We start from the raw sequence: 27,643 nt of genomic DNA, 5'->3' as shown, positions 1-27,643 counted from the left end.
TCTTTGGTAGTAAAAGATTTTGCTCAGTTTTGGCAGACGATTGGTTTAATCAGGTGGTTGACAATGCATTAAATTTGTTATGACAGAACTTGCTAAACTTTTTGATTTAGACCGGTGAATGATTCATTTTAAACAGGTTTCACTGTATAGAGTACATACCTCTCCCACACATCCATCCTCTCCATGGTGTGTAGGAACAGTCACATGTGTAGCCAGAGTATCCCTCTATACATGTACCACCATTAAAGCAAGGATTACTGCTACATTTACCAATACATCCCTCAGTTACACCATAAGATACCTGTCCACGTGAGATCAAGCCCCTTAGGTCCACTAAAACACCATTTACTCTCAAGCCTCTTAAGCATCCAACATATCCGGCTTTGAATTCAACAGTGGCACCTGAAATAAAATATTCATAAGCATAATTCAACACAAAAATAAAAGTAGTTACTAGTGTTTAACTTTAATGTCTTATAATTTCTTAAAACAATATTTAATGAAACCACCAATCTCTTGAATATATCATAAATGCTTAGCATTTCAATAAATTTTATTATCAAACAAAGTACAAGCATTTGAAAGCTATCGTCAATACACTTATCAATAAAATTGTATTGTTTAATAAAATTATTTAGACATATGGCTTGGAAGACTAAATATGCCACCTGAAAATTAAGTATTTTTACAACTTTTATAAATATAATAAGAATTTTTTTTTACGTTGCTGTACTTCACACACTTTTAGCCCTGCTATTATAAACATACTTTAACTATTTACTTTTAACAATGCCTGGATAAAAAAATAAAGCTTTTCTATTTAAGGATCTACAAAATTGAGAAAAATCATGGATTTTATTTGAAATAATTTCATAAATGAACATGATGAAAGGATTGGTGAAAAAGAAAATTATCCAAGGGAAAACCCTGTTAACTTTTACCTATGACAAGTCCTTCCTTTAGATCAAGAGTTCTAGACATTTCGTCAGACGATTCTGTTATATATTTTTCTGGAAAATTGTCCACACGTAACCATGCCTGTTTCCTGTTCTTTTCCACATGAACTGTATGCCACTGGTCATCGTTGAGGGCATTTGTTGTCTTGAAATCAACAACCTTTGCACCATTTCCTGTGTCATAACTGAACTGTATTGTGTCACCATCTGAAATTATAAAGAAATAATGATCGTCCAGCATATTTTCATGTTTTTCTTTCTATTTCAAATTATACAATAAAGTTAGCATCTTGTAAGTAAGTCTGGCCTTCCATAACAAAATGAGTCAATAGGGTCTGACTTTTGAATTAACTGCATTAAGGATGTACTTAGGTGAGGTTTTGGAATTGGTGTCAAATGTTCGGACTACTTGGTGTTTTTCCATTCGATACAATGGAAAATATTTTGCCCAATAACCCCTATTTATCTTTTAACATAAGACTTAATAGCTCATAAAAGGTCATTTGACAAAATTTAAGCAGATTCTTGATTTTCTTTCTTTATATTTGAGACCCAAATAATACCAATGCAAATATAAGGTGAAAGTCCGAGTCAGCCTTTTCCTGCCAAATCTCAAAAAGGAGCTCTATGACCTATAAATATTTAACTTATTTTGATCCTTTACTAATACTCTTCCAGCTTATAGTATCAATTTTGAATACTTGATTAATTTAATTTTACCTTAGATCACCTAAGTACATCCTTTAAAAGTAGAAAGAATCACTTAAATTTATAATAAAAGTTACAGTAAAATTAATGTGAATAAGGTAATAGAAATACATTGTATGGGAAATCAAAATATTTCAAAAACAATCAAACCTAATAGAGAATTTAGATTTATCATATGGACCCTCCCACCCTTGCCAGAATTAGAACACATAATCAGTTTACCCATTTTAATTCTAATCAGTCCAAAAAAGCTATTTTAACTGCATTCAAATACTTTACACCATATTAATCACCACATTAAACTAAAACAAATTTTTAGTAGCCTAATTATCATGTAAAGAAGCTTGGCATTTTTTTTAACTAAAAATCTGAAAAAAGAAATCTAAGCAAAAAACAATGCAATCCTAGATCAATATAATCTGTACGATATTAATCAACATATGCATGTAGTGCATGTAGAAATTTTGTGTGACTCTATATCCTTTTATTCCATCAATAAAATACTATTACATACTTCCTTAAAAAATGATTGAATATGCACTTACTGAACAAGGCAACCTTGATGTAATCTGGATCCCCAATGTTATGTAGGATAGTTCCATCAGTGGCTGTAGTCTTAAACTGGAACCAGATATCCCCTGCAGGATCGGCTTCCCATGTGTCGATCTTAATGGTTGCATCAGCCTTACGGAATGTTACAATACTGTCCAACACAGCTGCAAATATACAAATATATACGTTTTATATATATATGATTTAATCTAACTTCAGAAGTTATTGTGTTTTACATGTGTTTGCCATTGTGTCTTTTGATCAACAAATAAAGATAAATAAATGTGAATTTCATGAAAAGTACATGTTATCATATATTGTGAGCGTTTTATTATGCAATTAAGAACTTTTATATATCAGTTTGCAGTTATCACAAAATTACAATAATAAATCTTGCAATTTTGTCCATTTTTCGAATATCCCAATAATAAATGCACACAACAATTTCTGAAATTCAGTGTATGCGATGCAATGAACATTTCTTGACTACATCATATTTTAGTCAATATAGTCCTGTATATAAACTCTTGTTATCAACATTCAAATATAGACTCTAGTTATCAGTTATCTATAAGTGCTGCTTGGTTAGTTTTTGTTAATTAAGAAAAAATATTATATGTTATTTCCTTTATCATTCCTTTATAGCAATGCAGATTGATTTTTTATAATATAATTTTGATTTTGTTTGGTTTACACAAAGTTTATCAATATCCATGCAAGGCAAGTAAATAAGGCATATCATCAAAGTTTTCACTCAAACATTAAATCAACTTACAATCTCCCTCACAAACTAATTCTCCGACTTTATATTTGCCAATCTTATCATCACCAATAGTACCAGTATCGCCAAAATATAACTCCATAATGGGGAGATAATCCTTGTGTACAATATTTCCACCATCAAACTCATTATTTGTCCCAGCATCACAGTTGCATGTTGATTTTCCACCAGTGCAGCCTTTCTCCTGCAGACCACAGAAACATTTGTTTGACCCTGGGGCAGCACCTCCCCAATAATACATGGGCTGGTTGGTCCTTCCTACCCACCATGCAAAATAATCAGCATTTGTCGCTGAAAATTAAATATAAATCAAATTGATATTAAGAGCAATATATCATATATGTATATACCTGAAAATTTGTAAAAGCAATGAAAGTGCCACCAGTAAATGTGATGAAAATTTAGTTCTTCTTCCTTCACTGAGCTACATGAATGATAAATGCATATACTTTTTACAAGAATCAATCCAAATGTTGGCTAACTAGGACATCCCTCCCCCTTTTCTCTTTTTCAAAATCCTGGAACTGTTTCTTAGTAAAACATATATATAGTTAACTCTCATGGTCTCGAACTCGGTAGACTAAAAGTTTCAGATGAGTCGAAGTTTTCTCGTAGTCCTGAAATTTGTTTCATGTAAATATATGTATTTCAACTCCTGATTTGTCAAAATATGATTAGACGTAATTTCTAAATCTAAATGTATTGCCAAATTAATGCCACATGATTTTTACTTAAATCATAGTATATACTTTTACTATATATAAAACATGCGCTAGTTCCTCTTGTACTTAAAATCCCCAATGAAGGGTTTGAAAAGTTGGAAGGTAAATAGTTGTTTTTCCATTAACATATTCCACAAATTTAAATAATTGTAAATATATATTTTCTCACTTGCTTCCCCAAGAAGTCTAGAATTGTTACATCTATATTCTAAGTTCTGGTAACATGATGCTGATCGTTCAATAATATTTGTCAGAGATTCAATATCACCAGAATACTGTATGACCTTCTTATAAAAGTTTGGCGATTGGAAGCCATCGACTGTAATTTGCTCCATGGCATCATGGTAGACCACTGTTTTCACTATTTTTCCTCTTTCCTCTGTAAAAGATAGCAAACGTTAATTTCATTTCGAAATTTGTGATTACAATATATAAGACCTCAATTATAGAGTAAGTTATATTGCAATAGACATTTGTCCATTATTATGAGAAGATCTTGCACATTGTGAATTAATCTATTTTTTTTCGCAGGTACCAATGTTTGTCGATTGAGAAAAAAATGCATTTTCATCAATATTTGAATTCTTGGTTTTGCCAAAGTAGTTTATAGAAAATTATTAATTCATTCGACATGCCTGCAAATAATGTCATATTGAGAATAAACTAGATCAGAAAAGTTTGAACTATTCAATCCAATCTAACTGATAAAAGTTAAAGAAGCTAGGAGCTGTCTTAAAACTTGCATTAAGGTGAGAGTTATGCTCCATGTTGAGGCCTCAATGTGACTTTAAGATGAAGAACTGCAATAAACTAACTGTTCCTTTGGTTTTAGTATGTGTTTTTTTGTTGTGCATGCACTGATTTTGTGTCATGGATGGCTATCCAATATCCTTTTTGTTCTATTATATTTCATGCTAAATATTACAATACTTTATCATGCATGCCAACTTCATATCAAGTGAATAGTTCTTCATCTTAAAATCTAAAGAGCATAATTTATTATAGTTGTCACTACTTGTACTTGCATTTCAAAATGCATGGTGATAGCTTTTGAAAACACTACACAATTTTAAGACTTGATTTTTTACATTTAAAAAAACTCCTTCTATACTCTTCTTACTTTTTCCATCACATCCTACAGGGAAAGGAGGCATTGGACCGGAACCATCTGGATCAATCTGTGTATTAACTAATCCTTCGTCATTACTGTACATCTTAAACATTTCACAGGATAAATAATATGCAGCTGAAAAGAAAGAAAACAAATAGAAATGGTTTTGTCAAAACAAATAGACACAGAGCCTGTGTCGCTCACCTTGGTTTATGTGCATATAAAACAAAAGACACAGATGGATTAATGACAAAATTGTGTTTTGGTGATGGTGATATTTTGAAGATTTTACTTTACTGAACATTCTTGCTACTTACAATTGTTTTCGTCTACAATGAACTTTTGGTTACAGAGGGAAATATTTTGATAAAAATTTACAAAATTTATGAAAATTGGTAAAAATTGACTGTAAAGGGCAATTACTCTTTAAGGTGTTAACTGACCATTAGTAGTTTCAAAGGAAAAGATTTTTGTGAAAGTTAACAACGATGGACGCCGGACGCCAAGTGATGAGAAAAGCTCACTTGGCCTTTTCGGCAGGCTTGTTTTGGCCCCTTTTGGGCCCCTAATTCCCTAACAGTTGGGACAATCATCCCAAAAATCAATCCCAACCTTCCTTTGTGGTATTGAACCTTCTGAATACATTTCATATTAAAGTTAGTTGATACTTACAGACATGACACACTTCTCCTTTGTATCCTGTATTACTGCAGTCACATACAAAACTATCCCATGTCTGTGTACATACACCATAATGTTCACATGGGTTGGGGGTACATCTGCAAAATATATTTATACACATACAAAACTATCCCATGTCTGTGTACATACACCATAATGTTCACATGGGTTTGGGGTACATCTACAAAATATATATATACACATACAAAACTATCCCATGTCTGTGTACATACACCATAATGTTCACATGGGTTGGGGGTACATCTACAAAATATATATATACACATACAAAACTATCCCACATATGTGTATATGCACCATAATTTTACATGGATTGGGGGTACATCTACAAAATACATTTATACATGAACCCCAAATTTTTTTCCATGATACTGTTAACCAAATTATTTGTCGCAGATACCTCATTTCATGTAAATTCCATTCTAGCCTAATTCACAGCGATCAAATTTTGAGATTTAAAAAATTTACTTGAGTTAAACAATGAAATTTTGCTTAGATTAATTTGTCGACACTATCAGTGGCCATTGGAAGCAAGAGACACATAACCAGTATATGATTTTATAATCAAGCTGTTGTTAGTATTCATACCTGTCAACCAATCCACAACTTCCTGTCAAAACAGATGGTCTGTCAACTTCTGAGATAGCAGCAAAATCAACAGGTTGTGATGATATGGTAACACTCCTCATGCAGCCTCTAAATCCATTACCAAAAATGTAACCTCCTACAAAATTACCAAGGTAAATCAAATTAGTAACCTCCTACAAAACTAATCAGGTAGATCAAATAAGTAACCTTCTACAAAATTTTCCAGGTAAATTAAATACTGTAAATTCAGAAATTAATGTGAGGTTTTTACTATTGCAAAAATGCGACTGAGTTGTAAACGCAATAACTTAAACTCGTATTTTGAAATATTTTATATGAATTTAACAGGATTTTTCTCAAAATCGTAAAAATTAAAATCGCATTTATTAGTCTAAAATGACAAAATTGCAATAATAAATGCACGCAATAATTTCTGAATTTACAGTAAGTTACCTCCTACAAAATTACCTAGGTAAATCAAATTAGTAACTCCTTCAATTTTATACAGGTCTAGGTAAATCAAATTAGTAACTCCTACAATTTTATACAGGTAACTCAAATAAGTAACCTCCCACAAAATTAACCAGGTAAATCAAATAAGTAACCTTCTACAAAATTACCAAGGTAAATCAAATAAGTAACCTCCCACAAAATTACCCAGGTAAATCAAATAAGTAACCTTCTACAAAATTACCAAGGTAAATCAAATAAGCAACATCCTACAAAATTAAGTAGAGGTAAATAAAATTAGTAACCTCCTTCAATATTATCCAGGTAAATCAAATAAGAAACCTCCTTCAATATTATCCAGGTAAATCAAATTAGTAACTTCCTACAAAATTACCAAGGTAAATAAAATTAGTAACTTCCTACAAATTTACCCAGATAAATCAAATAAGTAACCTCCAACCAAATTACCTAGGTAAATCAAATTAGTTACCTCCTACAAAATTACTCTGGTAAACCAATTTAGTAACCTCCTACAAAATTATCCTCCTACAATTTTATCCAGGTAAATTAAATAAGTAACCTCCTACAAAATTACTCAGGTAAATCAAATTAGTAACCTCCTACAAAATTACCCAGGTAAATCAAATTAGTAACATCCTACAAAATTACTTAGGTAAATCAAATAAGTAACCTCCTACAGAATTACCAAGGTAAATAAAATAAGCATGGGCATTCAAGATATAACCTCCTACAAAAATTATCCAGGAGAAACAAATTATCATGGACAATAGATGTAGCATCCTACATAATTACCCAGATAATTCAAATTACCTAGATAATTCAAATTACCCAGATAATTCAAATTACCCAGAGACATAAGATGTTACCTTCTATAAAATTACCCATGTAAATCATATAAGTAACCTTCTACAAAATTAAGAAGGTATATCATATTATCATTGGTTATATCATAAGGGCACCCAAACTAAAAGTCAACATTTAATACATCTTATCATTTTCTGTCTACATGATTATATACTTCATTCACATTTATTTCTTTAAAAACTCATCCTTTAGTCATGTTGATGCTTATTTCAATTTCTTTACTTGTTAGTGTGAATAAGCTTATAAATTTGATATTTGTAAAAATACATTTCCCAGTTTAAAATCTAATAACGACATGCACTTACAGTTTTATACATCAGCATTCAACATACATGTATCAAAAATGCATACAAAATTATTTACAAACAGTAAAATGCTCTTTCATTTTAACACACATGCACAGATAATTAACGAACTATAATATATAGGCAGTGGCTCTTTTCACAAATAATATTACACCTAAAAATAATCATAAGCTATACTGAAATGTTCCTGACATATAAGTTTTTTATTGTAAGATTTTTTGCTGATTTTCAGGTTGTCCATTAACAAAATTAAAAATTAACAACCTGAATCATGCAAAAATCACACAGTAACCAGCCTAAAAATTACTAAAGGATAAAAAGGATTGACAAAAATAAGAGAAGAAAAAAAGTTTCTTTGAAACTATCAGAATAAAAACTAGAGGCTCTAAAGAGCCTATGTCGCTCACCTTGGTCTATGTTAATATTAAACATTGTGCACAGATGGATTCATGACAAAATTGTGTTTTGGTGATTGTGATGAGTTTGTAGATCTTACTTTACTAAACATTTTTGCTGCTTACAATTATCTCTATCTATAACAGTAGTTTCTGTGGAAAATGTTGGTGAAAATCCACAAATTTTGTGAAAATTATAAAAAATTGACTATGAAGGGCAATTACTCCTTAGGGTGTCAATTGACTCTTTTGGTCATGTTGACTTGTTTTTAGTTCTTACTTTGCTGTACATTATTGCTGTTTACAGTTTATCTTATCTATAATAATATTCAAGATAATAACAAAAAAAAACAGCAAAATTTCCTCAAAATTACCAATTCAGGGGCAGCAACCTAACAACCGATGATCCAATTCATCTGAAAATTCCAGGGCAGATAGATCTTGACCTGATCAACAATTTTACTTCCTGTCAGATTTACTCTTAATGCTTTGGTTTTTGAGTTATAAGCCAAAAACTGCATTTTACCCCTATGTTCTATTTTTAGACGTGGCGGCCATCTTGGTTGGTTGGCGGGGTCATTGGACACAATTTTCAAAAAAGATACCCCAATGAAGATTGTGGCCAAGTTTCAATTAATTTGGCCGAGTAGTTTCAGAGGAGAAGATTTTTCTAAAAGATTACTAAGATTTACGAAAAATGGTTAAAAATTGACTATAATGGGCAATAACTCCAAAAGTGGTCAACTGACCATATTGGTCATGTTGACTTATTTGTAGATCTTACTTTGCTGAACATTATTGCTGTTCACAGTTTATCTCTATCTAAAATAATATTCAAGATAATAACCAAAAACAACAAAATTTCCTTAAAATTACCAATTCAGGGGCAGCAACCTAACAACGGAATGTCAGATTCATCTTAAAATTTCAGGGCAGATAGATCTTAACCTGATAAACAATTTTACCCCCACGTCAGATTTGCTCTAAATGCTTTGGTTTTTTGAGTTATAAGACAAAAACTGCATTTTACCCCTATGTTCTATTTTAAGCCATGGCGGCCATCTTGGTTGGTTGGCGGGTCACCGGACACAATTTTAAAACTAGATACCCCAATGATGATTATGGCCAAGTTTGGTTAAATTTGGCCCAGTAGTTTCAGAGGAGAAGATTTTTGTAAAAGTTAATGCCGGACCAGGACGACGACGGACGACAGACGCCAAGTGATGAGAAAAGCTCACTTGGCCCTTTGGGCCAGGTGAGCTAAAAATGAAAAAAACCTTTGTGTCTTCCTCCAAAACTATTAAACTATCCCTAAAGTGATTCCTCCTTTCACATTTTCTTTTTTAAAAAGGCAACAAAAAATTATGTTGAACTTGTGACCCCAAGGAATTCATCTTTCCCCAGATAATTTTTTCCCATTGGGTATAAGAAAAATTATTCCACTGCATGTTGACTTAGATGGTGAAATCAACATTTGATTGGTTGAAACTGTCACATGTGATGTCGAACAAAACTTCATATTCCCCTCTGAGTATCATATTACCCTCTGAACATCATATTCCCCCTGTAGATCGGGACCTCGTAGTATGACGTTACAAGCGGTTTATGTGCATACTGTTTTGAAAGTTGTTTAATTAAAATAGCGTTAGATAAGTCATTACCGTGTTTAAATTTATTCAAGCGTTAAAATAAAAAGACTATTTATTTACTTTTGATCCGTACTTTTATGGCGTGTTTAACTATTTAAACAAGCAGATCAGAAAACAAACGTATACAAATTAATATAGTATATTCAGTAAGTAAATGAAGCACAGGCAATCAATATTCTTGGGTGAACAAATCTTCATATCTCCCTCAGGAACGGGAAATACATGTATAGTATTTGTAAAATGTTATGTTTTTTCATAGGACAGTTAATTAAATCAGGGGGAAGAAAAACAACCATGAATGCATGAAGTAAATGCTTAATATTTTCAAAACAAGGCAAATTAGAGTTCATTATCAACAATATTATATCATGGTGAAATTTGACAACAAATAAACATATTTCAAAGGTGAAACAATGCACACGATGCAGAGGAGAACAAAAGGGATGTAAAGAAACCACGCTTTTTTTATCCCTCTAAATACTCTACCTTTAATACTTATAGAGCCAACTCCACCTAAATGACCAACTTATACATTATGGTTTATGTTAGTTACACAAGATACTGTATAGCAGGTTATTTTCATGGGTGAAAATTTCCCTATTTTCATTGAAAAAGGTATACAAAATATTTTGGTAGCTTCAAAACTTTTATCAATAAATTTGCATGTACACTTTTAAATTGGAGGAATTTATTTTGGCAATTTTTTTCTATCCATGAAAATAAGCAAGAATTTACACCCTACGAAAATTACCGGCTCTACGGTACATATACACAATAATCTGATTATTTTTATGATATTTAAAATAATGTTTTCTGTGAATTTTCATAGGCAATCCCTGTGCCACTACTTACAGATCATAAATTTTATTTCTTTTCCCCAACCTTATTATACAATCCTTTAGTGTATGCAGTTCAAAGACATAAATAAAAGATCTTTATAGATTTATCATAAAATGCATATCTTAAAGTTTTTAAAAATTGTCTGAAAAAGACAATGTTTATTGTATAAAGTAATTCAAAGTTGAACCTTTTTCATAATTTTTTATGGTCCAGAATTTTTTGAATAGAAGGAATAAACTCAGCCTTCTTCAAATTATAAACATCATACTTTTAACTTATTGGGTATTAAATTCAAAGCTGTCTTTTTTCTATATTTGGTGACACATTCATGCTTACAAATGGACACTTTCATTAAATTCCGAGGAGAACAATGCATTCAACAGGATAGTTATATCTTGGACAAAAACAAAGTTATTACTTGTATTGTTCAAATATTCTATTTCTACTTCAAAAGATGATCCTTGTTTAGCTGTACTTACCTAAATAGTATGTAGACCCAGCCTGAATAGCCATAGTTCTAATAGAGACTTTAGAATTTCTGTCTATTGTTACATTTAGTTTCTCATTATTAAGTAGAAGTGAGAACTTGTGCCACAATCCATCAGCAAATCCACTGGTTAGATCTCCAGCAGCTGTAATGGAAGTATATGCAATTTTACTTAATCAATGTCATGTTTACAATATTTCAATTTGGTACCAAACACCTTGACTATGTTTAATTTTACTTGTTTGTTTTTCATAAAATTTTGAAAAATTATTTTCTTTGACCTTTTGACAAAAAATTATAAAAATTTCAAAAAACTTGAACTTGAACCATAAACTTTATTAGAGAATTTCATATGATATATGACAGTTCTACAAGCACTCATTTTGATCATTGAGAAACTTTAAAATATTTACTTAACCATGTTAACAATAGAACATGATTAAAACGTTCAGCTGATTTTACAAAGTTATCTCCCTGTAGTAATGAAATTCCCACATGTTTTTTATCACCTAATGTAGCTCCCTGTGCTATACCTTTTTGCTTAGATGCTGCATAAAGCAACCATCAATCAACCTCATGAAGATTTCCTGTCAATCAATGTTCTTTTATTTGAACAGACTAACCTCTGAACGTTAAAATATATGTGAAGCTTTACTTACTGTTTCTTACAACATCTTCTATTGTGTCTGCAGAAGATTCTTGGTCCGAGGTCTGTAACTTGTATTGAACAAAACCAGTTTTTCCTTTCAAGAATTCAACCTGAAAATATAAATCATTCATTCTTTATCATATTATTGAAATTATCTTCAGTAAAAAAAAATCTGTGGAAACATTTTCAGTCTGGGTCAGACAATACATAGAACTTAAATTTTAAGTTCATCTACCACTTTTTAAATTCCAGGAGAAGTCAGTCAATTCATTAAAAAAAGGCAAATTCTACCTGTATTTCATCATTTTCCACTGATCTATCAAAGTTTATATATTTGCACATCCTGAAAGAGGTACGAAAGATACCAGAGGGACATTTAAACTCATAGATCAAAAATAAAATGACAACACCATGGCTAAAAAAGAAAATGACAAACAAACAATAGTACACAAGACACAAAATAAAGTCATAGTAGAGGAAGAACATAAACCAATTCTAAAATAATTCAATAAGAAATTCAATATTTGGAAGACCAATGGTCCAGTTAAAATTCACTTTACTTACATATAACATGGAAATATTTTTTAGCTGCTATGGGCAAAAAATACTGTTTAATTGGATTCATTTATTTTCGAGGGTACCAATTTTTGAGGATAAAGTAAAACTTGTATGTTCATGGATATATAATTTCATGGTTTTACTGAGGTTTACATACAAGCCTATATCAAATTTGTCTTTGTGAACATTGAATTTTGTGGATTACCTGTACCCATGAAATCCACAAATTTTGGTATCCACTGACAAATAATGATTCCACATTAACCATTTTTAACATTGATATTACCTGTATAAATCCACCACCTTTGTCTTTCTCTAGCTGATGGAAAAATAGTATTCCATCAGGATCATGTGTACGGAAATCAAAGTTAATTCTAACAGCCAATCCTATTTCCGTACTTGTGTATTTCACATAGGATCCAATGGAAGGGAATGTAGCTGGTGATGGTGCATCAATCTAAAAACAAAATTATTAAAATGTCAGTCAGCAATTTGTTAGCATCTAGAATAGTATATTTTTTAGTTGATAAGGATTCATCAGGTTTTATAAAATTGAAAGCATTTTTACTGACAAGAAAATTTCTTACAATGAATAAATCACTTGTTTTTAAAAATAAGTTTGTCAGCAAATTTCACTGAAATTTTAAAATACCAAAATTTCCCTTTAGAACTCTAGGTTTTTTATCTTCTAAAAAAACAAGCATAACCATGATAACAGGTTACCACATGTTTTATAGTGTGATGTTTGAGAGATCTCATCATGATATGAAACTTTTCTATAAAAATGTCATTAGAAGGCAAACACAACTTCCTTATAAATTCTTTTAGCATACTTGTCAAGATTGACTAGATTATTCTGTTGGGATCATTTCATAAGGGTTTATGATATTAAAGGTATACATTTAATTATAGTGAAATAAAATAATAATTGAACTAGTTTTGTAAATTAATTCTCAATCATGAAATCAGCATTTGTTTATATATCTCAGACAGATTATGATTACTTTTTGACAAAACAGGAAATAAACAAACATTACCTTACAAGAAAACATGGTTGCTATCTGACTGTTACCAACTGTGTAACCTGGTATCCTGTTCTTAGCATCACTGATCATCTTACTTCCTTCAAATACAACATTTTCCAGGCAACCAGTAAAATTATGACGTACTGTAATACCTTCAACATTAAATGTAGGAACTCCTCCTAGGAAAATCTAAAACAAAAACATGATAAATATGACAATTATACCCTATTCTACAAATGATAAAAAAAACAAGAACATGTCCACAGTACACGGATGCCCCACTCGCACTATCATTTTCTATGTTTACTGGACCGTGAAATTGGAATAAATTCCCTAATTTGGCATTTAAATTAGAATGATCTTATCAAAGGGAACATGTATACTAAGTTTCAAGTTGATTGGACTTCAACTTCATCAAAAACTACCTTGACCAAATACTTTAACCTGAAGTGTAACAGACAGACGAACGAAAAGACGGACGAACAAACAGACGCACAGACCAGAAAACCTAATGCCCCTCTAGTACTATCGTAGGTGGGGAATAAAAATCATTCAATGATATATATATCATGTATATTATTACTTTTATAGACATATGAAAAATTTAGGGAAGCACATTTGTAACTTGTTCTAAAATCAAATGTACTCAATTGAATGGGATTGGTGTTTTTAATGTTGAATTACACATCCATGATAATTTTTTTCTATGAAATTTGGCATGATTTCTAGATGTAGTTCTTAAATGGCTGGCACATTGACACTTACACCACATCAACAAAATTCTTATATATTGACTTAGTTTTAATTATGGTATGAGACTCATTAATTTTATAGCACACATTTTGAACTCAAATTTCTGAGAAATAAAGTTTACTATTGAATTTGGAATATTTGAGGCTATGATACTTTTACGATATTTTATAGCACACATTTTGAACTCAAATTTCTGAGAAATAAAGTTTACTTTTGAATTTGGAATATTTGAGGCTATGATTTTTTTACAATGTTTACCTACGGCGAGATATCTGCCTGTGAATTAAAATACAGGGCTTTTAATTGGAACTTGTTGATTTAATCCTATATTTCTGATAGCTTTCTCCACATATTTTCAAGCTTGAAAATGTGTCCTATTCCAGCTGCATGTCCTATCAACTTGTATACAGGAAGTGCCCCTAGATAATAAAATAAGCACTATGCAAACTTTTTTCATTCTTTTTGCTTACCGTTCTGTCTAAATTTAATCTGTAGAAAAGACCATTGGTCTTAAAATAAGTTTCCAGCCTATCAACAACCAGTCGAACATCAGTACGATTTCTCCATATAATCACATCATGCCATTGGCTGTCGTCAAGGAGATTACCACCAGTCTGATTAGTGGCGCCAGGGTTATTTGCGGTAGATCCTTTAATAGAAAATACCAAAAATACAACATGTATCTCCCCAATTGTTTTTTTTCTTCCAAATTATATGATTTACATTTTTCACATTAATATACATTCATTTAAGATGTCAAAACATATTCCAGTAAACCACTTATAGATTTCTTTCAAAAAGAACACACATTTAATATTTGTCGCTTGTTGCTGTATATCATAATTGTTTTTTTCTTATCTTTTGTTTATTGATTTGTACATAAATCAAATCTTAAGTTTTCTTGTTTGAATCGTTTTTCATTTTTCAAATCCAGGCCCAAGTCTTTTAAAGCTTGCTATACAATATGAGTTTTGCTCATTGTTGAAAGCAATACAGTGACTTGTAGTAGCAAATTTCTATGGCATAGGTCTCTGGAGGAGAGTTGTCTCATCAGCATTTTTTGATACCTATATGTAGTTATTATACAAACCTAAATCAATATGGAGCACAAGTCTTCCCTGTACAAGCTCTAATGACAGGTAATCTCGCTGATTCCCAGAGGCATAAAACAGGACACCGTTCTGCTCTTTAGTTTTAAATCTTAATTTGATATTATTAGAAGGCATGGGACCAGTGTTACCAACTGATAAATCATAGCTAATACTGGACTTTCCATCAAAGGTTGCTACTTCAGAGGCTAAAATAAATTTAAGTAATCATGTATTGATGTCAATATACACTGCAAGATTTAAACTCATAAACTGTTCAGAATTGAAGAGAAAAAATTTTGAATTCTATATAATCAGTAATTAATTCTTAGGTCTTCTATCATTGTAGAACTCATCAACAAACTTCATATTATTGCATAAAAAAAATTGTGTGTGGGTTTGTTTAATTTTTGCACAGTCTATACCACAGACTTTTTTTACTTGAGACTAATTTACCTTTGAAAATGATTAATAAAATTGCTGGAGATTTATGTTTAAATAAGTGAAGATTTTCAACCTGAACCCTGTGTGTCACATAGATTAATTTTGTGAAAACCATACATTTAACTTGCTAGCATTAATGATAACAGCTGTTAAAAAGCTTCTGTCAAAGTTTTGTAAAATTCCTTGAAGGTTTGACAAATATATTGATGCCTAATTACCAATAGAATGAACTCAAATGTTCATGTCTATGTCATGCTTTTGTTGCAGTTTAAAGAAGTCATTCCAGTTACTTACAGCCAATTGCATTGAGTATGTAGACAAAGGTTATATCTTTGGTTAGCTTGCTTGTTAGCTGAACCGTGAAGTCATTGTTAGGTAAGGTATACTACCCTCCTTTCAACGTAGTCTAGTCCTACATATTATTTATTGGTCAGACTAGTTTAGTCTTGAAGGAGGGTAGTTTACCTAACCTAATAAATACTTCATGGTTCAGCTAGTAAGCTAGATAACACCAAAATATCATCTTCACCTACACTCTAAATGCATTATCAGCTGTAAACCATTTGCTATATGTACACTTACTGTATTTACAACCAAACAGTTCTAATCTCATTGAAATTACACCAACCCATCTCTGTGGATGGATCATTATATATCTAGCAACCACTGGATATTTCAGGTAGTTCTTAGAAATCATGTCAGAGTTTGTATTCCCACCAAACATCTGGAAAATAATAACATTACATTTGATAGGTAAGTAAATGACAACTTTATGTATCAATGGATTGATCATAATAAAGTTTCACATAATAATGTACATAAAAGTTCTAAAATGACAATCGACTCAATGAAGTTTTTGCAGAATCTAAGACATTTATCATTAGCCTAACATTTTGTGTGTTACAATTGTACAAAAGTACAAAAGAAGCATTATAGTTTCACGCTACAGCCATGAAATTGCAAATTATATCAGTTTGTTGGTTTGTTTTCTTATTATTTATATTCATGACCTCTTTGTTGGAAGCACAAACTGCTCTAAATTTTGAATTCTTTTTTTTTTTTTTGGGGGGGAGGGGATAAAATGGAATATTTTAATGCCTCTGGATTGCTGTCATCCAATCAAAAGTATTCATTTTTATGAAACATACCATACATGTACATTTTGTACATGTAATTAAAATACAGCTTTATAGAATAACCTTGTGCTGTTGTAGAGAAGTAAATGTTGTTTATACTGTGGATTCAATTATTCTCGTGGGTACCATTTTTCATGCATTTCTGAAACCTTGCATTTCGTAGATATATATGATTTCGTTTTTCTGCCTAAGTCTGGTACAACTTTATAGAAATTTGTATTTGGTTAAACTTTTAAATTCCTGGTTCATTTGTACCTATAAATACCAACAAAAATTGGTAAACGAATATTAATGAATCCCCAGTAGTTATACTAACCTGTCGTATACCATATTCATTTGTATACTCTCGCCATGTTGTTTTGTCACTGGAGAATGCAATATAAAATTCCGTCACAAATTCCCCTGACCCTTGTCGACCTTGAGTCCATATATCAGTTAAGATGTATTCTCCTCCAAGATCTATTCCTAGGTATTGATTTGTATCTAAAATACTTGCAGTCCATGCACCTGTGAAAAAACAAAGTTGCTTTTAAATAATTCAAAACATCTTTCTAAAAAACAACTATGACAACAACAAAAACTAGAGGCTCCAAAGAGCCTGTGTCGCTCACCTTGGTCTATGTGAATATTAAACAAAGGAAGCAGATGGATTCATGACAAAATTGTGTTTTGGTGATGGTGATGTGTTTGTAAATCTTACTTTACTAGTCTTGCTGCTTACATTTATCTCTATCTATAATGAACTTGGCCCAGTAGTTTCAGTGGAAAATGTTAATAAAAATTTACAAATTTTATGAAAATTGTTAAAAATTGACTATAAAGGACAATAACTCCTTAGGGGGTCAATTGACAATTTCCGTCGTGTTGACTTATTTGTAAATCTTACTTTGCTGAACATAATTGCTGTTTACAGTTTATCTCTATCTATAATAAAATTTAAGATAATAACCAAAAACAGCAAAATTTCCTTAAAATTACCGATTCAGGGGCAGCAACCCAACAATGGGTTGACCGATTCATCTGAAAATTATAGGGCAGATAGATCTTGATCTGATTAATAATTTAACCCCGTGTTGGATTTGCTCTAAATGCTTTGGTTTTTGAGTTATAAGCCAAAAACTGCATTTTACCCCTATGTTCTATTTTTAGCTGTGGCGGCCATCTTGATTTGATAGTCGGGTCACCGGACACATTTTTAAAACAAGATACCCCAAAGATGATGATTGCCAAGTCTGGATTAATTTGGCCCAGTAGTTTCAGAGGAGAAGATTTTTGTAAAAGATAACTAAGATTTACGAAAAATGGTTAAAAATTGACTATAAAGGGCAATAACTCCTAAACAGGTCAACTGACCATTTCGGTCATGTTGACTTATTTGTAAATCCTACTTTACTAAACATTATTGCTGTTTACAGTTTATCTCTATCTATAATAATATTCAAGATAATAACCAAAAACTGCAAAATTTCCACAAAATTACCAATTCAGGGGCAGCAACCCAACAACGGGTTGACCGATTCATCTGAAAATTTCAGGGCAGATAGATCTTGACCTGATAAACATTTTTACCCCATGTCAGATTTCCTCTAAATGCTTTCGTTTTTGAGTTATAAGCCAAAAACTGCAGTTTACCCCTATGTTCTATTTTTTGCCGTGGCGGCCATCTTGGTTGGATGACTGGGTCACGCCACACATTTTTTAAACTATATACCCCAATGATGATTGTGGCCAAGTTTGGTTCAATTTGGCCCAGTAGTTTCAGAGGAGAAGATTTTTGTAAAAGATAACTAAGATTTACGAAAAATGGTTAAAAATTGACTATAAAGGGCAATAACTCCTAAACGGGTCAACTGACCATTTCGGTCATGTTGACTTATTTGTAAATCCTACTTTACTAAACATTATTGCTGTTTACAGTTTATCTCTATCTATAATAATATTCAAGATAACAACCAAAAACTGCAAAATTTCCACAAAATTACCAATTCAGGGGCAGCAACCCAACAACGGGTTGACCGATTCATCTGAAAATTTCAGGGCAGATAGATCTTGACCTGATAAACATTTTTACCCCATGTCAGATTTCCTCTAAATGCTTTGGTTTTTGAGTTATAAGCCAAAAACTGCAGTTTACCCCTATGTTCTATTTTTAGCCGTGGTGGCCATCTTGGTTGGTTGACCGGGTCACGCCACACATTTTTTAAACTAGATACCCCAATGATGATTGTGGCCAAGTTTGGTTCAATTTGGCCCAGTAGTTTCAGAGGAGAAGATTTTTGTAAAAGATAACTAAGATTTACGAAAAATGGTTAAAAATTGACTATAAAGGGCAATAACTCCTAAACGGGTCAACTGACCATTTCGGTCATGTTGACTTATTTGTAAATCCTACTTTACTAAACATTATTGCTGTTTACAGTTTATCTCTATCTATAATAATATTCAAGATAACAACCAAAAACTGCATAATTTCCACAAAATTACCAATTCAGGGGCAGCAACCCAACAACGGGTTGACCGATTCATCTGAAAATTTCAGGGCAGATAGATCTTGACCTGATAAACATTTTTACCCCATGTCAGATTTCCTCTAAATGCTTTGGTTTTTGAGTTATTAGCCAAAAACTGCAGTTTACCCCTATGTTCTATTTTTAGCCGTGGCGGCCATCTTGGTTGGTTGACCGGGTCACGCCACACATTTTTTAAACTAGATACCCCAATGATGATTGTGGCCAAGTTTGGTTCAATTTGGCCCAGTAGTTTCAGAGGAGAAGATTTTTGTAAAAGTTAACGACGACGGACGACGACGGACGACGACGGACGACGACGACGACGACGGACGCCGGACGCCAAGTGATGAGAAAAGCTCACTTGGCCCTTCGGGCCAGGTGAGCTAATGAGTTTTTAACTTGGGTAATAATTTTTTGTTAAACATGTTTAAGGATTTTCATAGCAAGATCTTAAAATTTTTGCTGCTTTTAAAGTTAAACATGTTAGGAAGCCTGTAATTCAGTGGTTAGTTAATTGTTTTTATGCCTAAAAATCATATTACATATATTTTAACATGGTTAAAGTATATATACATTGTTTGGTACATAAAACAGGCTGGTAGTGTTCTCGTTTGATTTGTTTTACGTTTGGCCTTTCAGGGCCTTTCATACATGTACATGTATCTATGTATCTAACTATGTGGTGGCTCATTGTAGAAGCCATTTGAGGAACATACACTACAGTGACCTATATTTATTAATTATCATTAGATCTCTGATGAAGAGTCGTCTCATTGGTAATCATACCACATAGATCTTCTTATTTTAAAATAAACTACAAAATGTAGACAGTTAAGTCTCACATTTTTAATTTCTTTTTTAGAAAAATTAAGGATTAAGATACATGTATTGTATATATGTATTCATAATACTTGTAAACTTCAAAAAAAAAATTCAGGCCTTAACACTAGTAAAATTTTATAATTTTCACAAAATTCTAGAATCAACCCCAGCATCAAGCATGTCAACTCATTCTAAGAAAAACTCTAGATAATTTTTAAAATCCAAACACATAGTAATGTACATGATATATGTTAATTTTGTTAGTTGAAATGAAGGTCATGTTGAGAGTATCATGAGTTTACAGTGTAGGTTTTGCTCATTGTTGAAGGTTGTATTGAGACTTATATCATTATATTGCATAAACATGATAAATCAAATTCATAATGACTTTTTTGGATGTTCGTCTCATTGGCAATCATACATTTACAAGTGTACCACATCTCCTTATTTAATATAAATAAAATAAAATACCTGTAGAATCCTCTAATCTGGCTTTATATGGCTGTCTGACATCACTGCTGGAAGACGATGCCCAGAAATTACTGTTGGGTATTCTATTACCTCCCCTACTACTTACACCAAGGGCTGTACCTTGTAAACAATCACTGTCTTGATATCGTGTTCCTAGAAATTGAAAAATCTTAAACATGTAGAGTGTTCATAAAATTGTCTTTTCTTTATCATGTTTATTGGAACAAAAAGCTATCAAAAGTCACAAGATATTACACAGTACAACTAAAAGTAACATTTTAAGTAGTACAAATGTGGAATGGATAGTTTGGTACACATTTGCAAACCACATTTCAAATTTAAGTACTTAAGGATCGAATTGTTTTAAAAAAGGAAAACGAGTATATAGAATTCATGGTAGATTTATACTTTGACAGAAAATAAACAAATATATGAATATGACACTATTTTTTTTCATTTTTATTCGAAATTACAAGGTGGATGGAAACAAAATTGGCGACAATAATCATGATAATTGAATATTTAATTTTAATATAAACGTTTAAACATGTTTAAAGTCAGATCAATTTATCACTGATGATTATGCAGTATAAAACAATAAATGTTGAATTTGATTTTATTATATAACATGTATAAAATCTTTTCAAATGGAGCAATTAATTATTTTATTAACTAACTAACTAACTAATTTTATTCAGTATATTATGTCTGGACCAGATCAAGGGGGTCTAATCATGGATCCCGCTTCTCGTTGTCATAATAGCCCATGTATCTTTCTGTGTCCCACATGACTTCATTTCCTGTTTTCACGCTTAATGCTTAATTATTCAACTTTCACATGTCACGCTTAAAAAAATCTGCCAATAAAGCTTCATGTTTAGACCTCAATCAGACCCACTATCAACTTGGGACAGATTAACTTTTGGTGGAACAGATTTCGGCCAGAGCTACCAGTTGCCCTAGGATCAGGTTAGGTTTGTGCAAATCCATCATACCTGGCTAAATAATGTGTTAGATTATTACAGAATTGCAAATTATAACCTGTCCACAGTTTGTATAAAAGCTAAAAAGAATGAAATTTAATACTATTTTAGTAAGCAAACAACAGATTTATTAATAATATCAGTCATTGACTCTTAAACAAAGTCACTTCCGTAAACTTTTCTGTTATGAAAACAACCGCCATGTTATGGATCTCACACCTGTAATTTCTACCTGGAACAGGTAGTTCGTGTTATTATTTTTTGAAAGTAAACTTTGAAAAAAGTGTAACTTACTGTCTCTTTCACTGTATTGGGCATAAGAGACATGGAATACAATAAAAAGTATTAATTTGCTTCTCCACATCGCCATATTCCTACTTATGCATTTCAAAACAGTTGCTTCCCTTAGTCATCAGTCACGTGACCAATTTCTCAGGTAAAAAACAGGTATGATTATTTCCCTTTGAACATAACAGCGTAATGACTGTTTGAATTATTTTATAGCTCTTTTAAAAGTTTTAAACGTGTCACAGTTTAGACATTTTGTCATCAAAACTTAATTAAAATCATTTGTACTGAGAAGACAGGACAATTTTTATTTAAATCTCCCCCTTTTTCCCAGAATCCGTGATTTTTTCCCCAAATTGGCAATTAAATTTCAATAATTTTCGTGTTTTTCTGAATCATTCGAAATACGAACAAATATACAACAAAAACATGCAATTGCCATTTACTATAGATTATTCCCGAATTTCCTAGTTTGGTCTAGTTTACTATCCACTAGCAAAGCACTAGGCTAGCAAACTTGGCCAGTTTGTTTGTTTAATACAGAAAAAACACACAAAAATAATGAATGAATGAGGGCACTCAATAATTCATTCTTTTTTAAATTGCAGATTTAGGAAAAAGTCCACAAGTACCATCATAGGCGGATCCTGGGGGGCCCGCCCCCCCCCCCCTTTCGTGGGAAAATTTTGGTTGCTCATATAGGGAATCATTGAAGCATGACTGAAGTGGGCCCCTCTTAGGTTAGTCAGCGCCCCCCCCCCCCTTCCCCCACCCCCCCTTAGGAAAAGTTCTGGATCCGCCACTGACCATGATAAAAAAAAAGAACTGTTTGAAAGTTATTTTACATTTGAGTATCTTTAGAGTAAGACTGACGTATCAAGGTAACTCAGATCTCACATTGTTGGTTTGATGTTTAGACGAGTTGTATGATACATAATGTACACAGCCATGTGTTACCATCACTGCCCAGTTTATAACCATTAAGTTTATACTTATGATCTGCCTTAAGGGCAATAACTAGTCGACTGACAATGTTGGCTTATTTCAATGTAGAAATTGACAGGCCTGGGCTGGTCACGTAAAGTTTTTTTTAAACTTCCATCTCTCTATTATTGTTTATAAGATAAAATGCAAAATCGATCGCCATGCCAAGAAATTGCCTCCGTTGAAATTATGCAAATATCCCATAGAGCAAATTACATGGATGATTAATATTGACCATTTGGTATATATGGTCGTGCTCTTAGCGAGACGTACATAAAGGTCATAAATTAATTTGTTGTATCTACTAATGGGTGCCGTAGGAGGTCGACCGGAAATTTTAGCGAGGATTTTTTGGCATGCCAAAAGAAAACGAAAATAATAAGGGCAATATGAATCCTACACGGAATCGCCAGGGGATTTTAATAAATGCACTGTAAATCTACCTGACGCCTGACGCGTCCGGACGCGTTCAAAATTTGTACAACGATTGTTCAATATTTTAACGTCATATGTTCATGCTTAGAGACATGTTCAAAGTTTTAACGTTTGTGTTAAAAATATTAACATGTGTGTTTAGACACAGTGTACACCGGTGTTCAAATTCTGATCTGAAAAAGAGGATAGATGTAATTGTTTGTCCGGTTTTATATCCTTCTAACTGGCAAATTTACAAAGAAATTCATTTAAAAATATGAATGTACATGCAGGATGATGATCTTGTGAAATTTTTATGAATAATTTTGTAATTGTGAAATATTAAACTTCCAAGCTGGCATATATGTATTGTTTATGAACTTATTTTATTATTATTACTAGTTTTACTTATAAGTGACATAATTATGCATATCAATGAGGCCTGTTATGATAATATCGTAATAAAAATATGTCGATGTTTATCTTATTTTATGATCTGTTCAGTTTATTAACATTACATGTTCAATCACGCAGTGTTCAAATCGCTCGAAATTTTGAACACCTCGCGTTAAAAAATATATACCTGGTGATTTAGGCGGTAAAATGAAGAATGGATACATGTACGGAAGAGCACTGGAGAAGGGACTTCTATCTCACATGAACACGAAAGAAGTAAGTAACAAGTGAGGATAATTATAATGATGCAAAAATGAGTGATATTTAAAGATAAGATTTATAAATAAATTACAAGTAAAGCGTTGGTGAATAATTGAAGAATTGCACAGAAGTTAAAGAGAATATTTGTCAATTAATTGTAAAATTAAATGACAGAAAAATAAACGTAAATAAAATAAATTAAAGAAAGTTTTACTTGTTTATAGAACAATTTCCTAAAAATATAAATGTAAAGTGTTTAATCTTTTAAGCATATTTGATAACGTTGTCTCAAACATGTCCCCCAGCTAATTGATAAATGTGTCAGCTTCGAAGGCATAAAGATAATTGTATATACTTTTAAAATTAATAGACTTGAACAATTAAGATTAAGTAATTCTGCCTTTAACCGACAAAAATCCATTGTTTATTAAAAGAGATCAGAGAAAGCTATTGTAATGAGTAACAAAATATTACGTGTCAAATTAAGTCCAGTCTGCTATATAAAGTCGTGCAAAACTATTTGGTTCACTAGACTGTGAACCAGAATAAAATGTAGTTAGCAGACTGGATTGTCTTTTAAAGGTTAGTAAAAATGTTAAATTTGTTTAATAGTTTATCTTATAAATTTTAGCAGAACGAGTTTTAAGATGTTTTCCAGTAAAGAAATTTTAATCACATTCACAAGTAAAATCGTGGTACAGTTTAAATAAATAAGAGGTAAAGTTTGAGATAAAATTTAGGTAAATGATTTGTATAAAATATTCTTAACATATAAAAAAGGAATGAACTTATTCGTATAGATAACTTTTAAAAATACATTTCTTAATTTGATATTTGATTAAATATTAAAGTAAACAAATTAAGGGGAGATAACAGATGACACGACTATTCATTTATGGCGCGTATACTATTGTCGGGTTTTATATTATTGTTCGATTGATATCGCGAAATATTTGATGTATAACTATAATGGAAAAGTAATGTAATCTGTATTATAACTGTTGTATATAAGACTAGACTGTGAACCAGAATAAAATGTAGTTAGCAGACTGGATTGTCTTTTAAAGGTCCCGTTGTCATGCCGAGTCCAAGCTAGTTCCCAAACAATGTAACATCTATGTGAGCAGTTCCCGTAAAAAGAATCGATAAAACCATGAAAGAAAGAAAACAACACGAATTCACAAAGACGGGACCAAGTTCCCGCATAATATAATCTCCATTGTTAGTTCGATGGCTTCCAATTGTCATTTTCTCATGTCAGATATATATTTGTCAAATATTCATAACTGTTATAAACAAATTTTCAATATTCAACATAAAAGACAGTAAAGACGAATTAAAGAACAGTATTTAACGTAAATAACTGTAAGCTTTGTTCTGGTGATTTTCTAAACTGATGAATAATCAGTCTGTTATCGTCTGTCTGTTTAAATACAGAATAGATTAACACGTATATTAGCTGAACACTTAAGTGTTAAGAACTCTTACATCAAGCGTTCAAAAATGAAACACAAAGGCATAAAGAAATGAACACTACACATTCAACTGATGAAAACTAAGTGCTAAGAACTCTAACATCAAGCGTTCAAAAATGAAACACAAAGGCATTTAAAACTAAACACCACATATTCAATTGATGAACACCAGTGTAAACATATGGAACACCATTTTTGACTTAGAAAATGCATTTTTTTTTATTTGCAGGAATCGTTAGATTGGAATGTTTGAATTAGAAACCGGTAGCCAATAAGCCCGTGAAGGTCATTTCTGCATGCTATAAAGTGTTGGAAAAAAGAAAGATGTCATAAAGGTATGACAATATATGTATATTAATATATATATAGCTTATGTTAGTGTATCATTTCTATATCTGTATACCTTAGGTCAAGAAATCGACTTATGTAATTTATAATGTCAAAACTTGCAATTCGCTGCCACAGAATATCAATTTGTACTCTAGTATATATCGAAATTAAAGCACAACAACTATTGCATAATTTGATGCTTTATGTAAAACTCTCTTCTATTAATTTTAACTTTTATTTTGCAGGATATATAGGCTCATAGACATTACTTGTTGTGGAGGATTTTGATATTGGAAGTTGATGACAACACATAAAATGCCATCCAGTTAATAGCTTTAGGTGAAGATGCACTGACAAGTTGAGCGTACATTGTGTGTGATCGTACAAGAACTGTTGGAATTTGCAAATTTTTATAAACATTCATTGTGACAAAAATCTATATCATAAACTATCTACTTATCACATTGACATGCTTTTTTGGTTAGGATACACACATGATGTAGCAACTATATCTTGTCATGTAGAAGAAAATAATTATTTGTGATATATTTAAGTCGGTTTAAAAACATTATGCATGTGATTTCATTGACTGTTACTTGTGATATCATAAGGTATTCTTGTGCACTTTTCTTACATATAATATGCTCATTTGATTATATAAAGAATTACTTGTTAAATTATGTTTTATTGTTGTATTTTGCCTGATTCAATATAGTTTTTATAACAGTTTAATTAAGTTTAGTACTTATGGAAAATTATGTACGCTTAACAATAGAACATGTTCCACATTTGAACACCATCAATTTGAACACCTATGTCAACTGTTCTGATTGTTAACGTCTGGTGTTCTGAATCTTAACATTTTGGGTTTTGAACATGTTCGGTGTGTTCAAAAACTGTTACATGGCCGTTGAACGCGTCAACGCATTACGATTTTGAACATTCGGACACGTTAAATCGTTGAACACTAATGTTAAGGTCTTTAACATAACATTAAGTGTTCAAAAATGAAACACAAAGGCATTAAAAACTGAACACCACACATTCAATTGATGAACACTAGTGTAAACATTTGGAACACCATTACACGTTCAAAAAGAGTTACAAAAAATCGTTCAAGCAGTGTTCTATTTATTAACACTTAGATTTACAGTGTGTCTATTGGGTAGATAATGCTTGCTGATTATTTTTGTCTTTCCAAGGTTTTATCTTTCTTTTATAATTTCAATAGGGAAATTACGCAATAAATGACTCGAACTCGTCATCGAAGGGAAAACTCCATAAGAAAACATCTGAACGTATTGAAGCAAAGTAAAGCGAAGCTCAACATTCTGAACATTTTTTCACTGTCAGATTTTCTTCTATATCTATAGCACACTTTAAGAAAATCATAGACAAAACTTGCATTTCACCCCATATGTTCAATTTTCAGCCATGTTGGCCATGTACGTTGGCATGTTTCAAAACTAAATTCCTCGTGATGATTGTCACACGGGTTATATTTATTTTCTCATTTTTTCGGTTCATTAGTTTCAAAGACGAAGATTTGTGAAAAGTTAATGGACGACGGTGGACGGACGACATGGAATGACAGATGGATTGATTGTTGGAGGTTTAACGTTCAGGGGCAAATACTACATGCATGTTCAGGACGAGAAAAATGCAACAAGAACTGCAATAGGTAGGTCCAGTAAAGAGGTCATCTGATGTCCTCATCCTGACCGGTGTGTCTGTGTACTTGTACATTCCGCAGCCAAACGTGCACTCTACTTTGGCAATGGGGTTGGATGCCGATCGGAAGAAGGCTTAAGTGACCCTATGCATATTTCTATTCTTCCCTAGTGTGGTGATGTCAGTCGGACGGACGACGAAAAGAGATGAGAACAGTTCAAATTAGACGTTTGGGTCAGATATCAGCATGCCAG

The 27,643-nt window shown here is 31.9% G+C and overlaps 1 protein-coding gene and 1 long non-coding RNA gene across 3 annotated transcripts in view; one reads left to right on the top strand and one right to left on the bottom strand.

Moving 5' to 3' along the window:
- LOC134707906 (neurexin-4-like) overlaps positions 1–22,025 on the bottom strand; it is a 28,941-nt gene extending 6,916 nt beyond the window's left edge. Inside the window, exons 1-19 of one of the 2 annotated variants that reach the window (XM_063568065.1) lie at positions 21,865–22,025; positions 20,588–20,740; positions 17,101–17,291; positions 16,231–16,372; positions 15,207–15,413; positions 14,587–14,765; positions 13,376–13,552; positions 12,625–12,795; positions 11,791–11,890; positions 11,124–11,276; positions 10,291–10,317; positions 6,121–6,256; positions 5,503–5,609; positions 4,840–4,965; positions 3,889–4,098; positions 2,992–3,288; positions 2,210–2,380; positions 942–1,163; positions 160–402 (exon numbers count right to left, since the gene is read on the bottom strand). In XM_063568065.1, the coding sequence (XP_063424135.1) occupies positions 160–402; positions 942–1,163; positions 2,210–2,380; positions 2,992–3,288; positions 3,889–4,098; positions 4,840–4,965; positions 5,503–5,609; positions 6,121–6,256; positions 10,291–10,317; positions 11,124–11,276; positions 11,791–11,890; positions 12,625–12,795; positions 13,376–13,552; positions 14,587–14,765; positions 15,207–15,413; positions 16,231–16,372; positions 17,101–17,291; positions 20,588–20,740; positions 21,865–21,940 (3,088 nt within the window). In that variant the 5' untranslated portion in view covers positions 21,941–22,025. The remainder of the gene's footprint in view (positions 1–159; positions 403–941; positions 1,164–2,209; positions 2,381–2,991; positions 3,289–3,888; positions 4,099–4,839; positions 4,966–5,502; positions 5,610–6,120; positions 6,257–10,290; positions 10,318–11,123; positions 11,277–11,790; positions 11,891–12,624; positions 12,796–13,375; positions 13,553–14,586; positions 14,766–15,206; positions 15,414–16,230; positions 16,373–17,100; positions 17,292–20,587; positions 20,741–21,864) is intronic. The other variant, XM_063568066.1, reaches the window with a different exon arrangement.
- A 1,931-nt stretch (positions 22,026–23,956) lies between these two features.
- Positions 23,957–26,334, top strand: LOC134705363 (uncharacterized). The gene is made up of 3 exons (XR_010105542.1): positions 23,957–24,980; positions 25,618–25,723; positions 25,964–26,334. It is a non-coding gene; the product is annotated as an uncharacterized LOC134705363 (long non-coding RNA).
- The last annotated feature ends 1,309 nt before the right edge of the window (positions 26,335–27,643 follow it).

Source organism: Mytilus trossulus, chromosome 2, assembly GCF_036588685.1.
Source record: "Mytilus trossulus isolate FHL-02 chromosome 2, PNRI_Mtr1.1.1.hap1, whole genome shotgun sequence".
NCBI lineage: Eukaryota > Metazoa > Mollusca > Bivalvia > Mytilida > Mytilidae > Mytilus > Mytilus trossulus.
The sequence above is the reverse complement of the archived record's forward strand: the minus strand, read 5'-3'. Positions and strand labels throughout refer to the sequence as shown.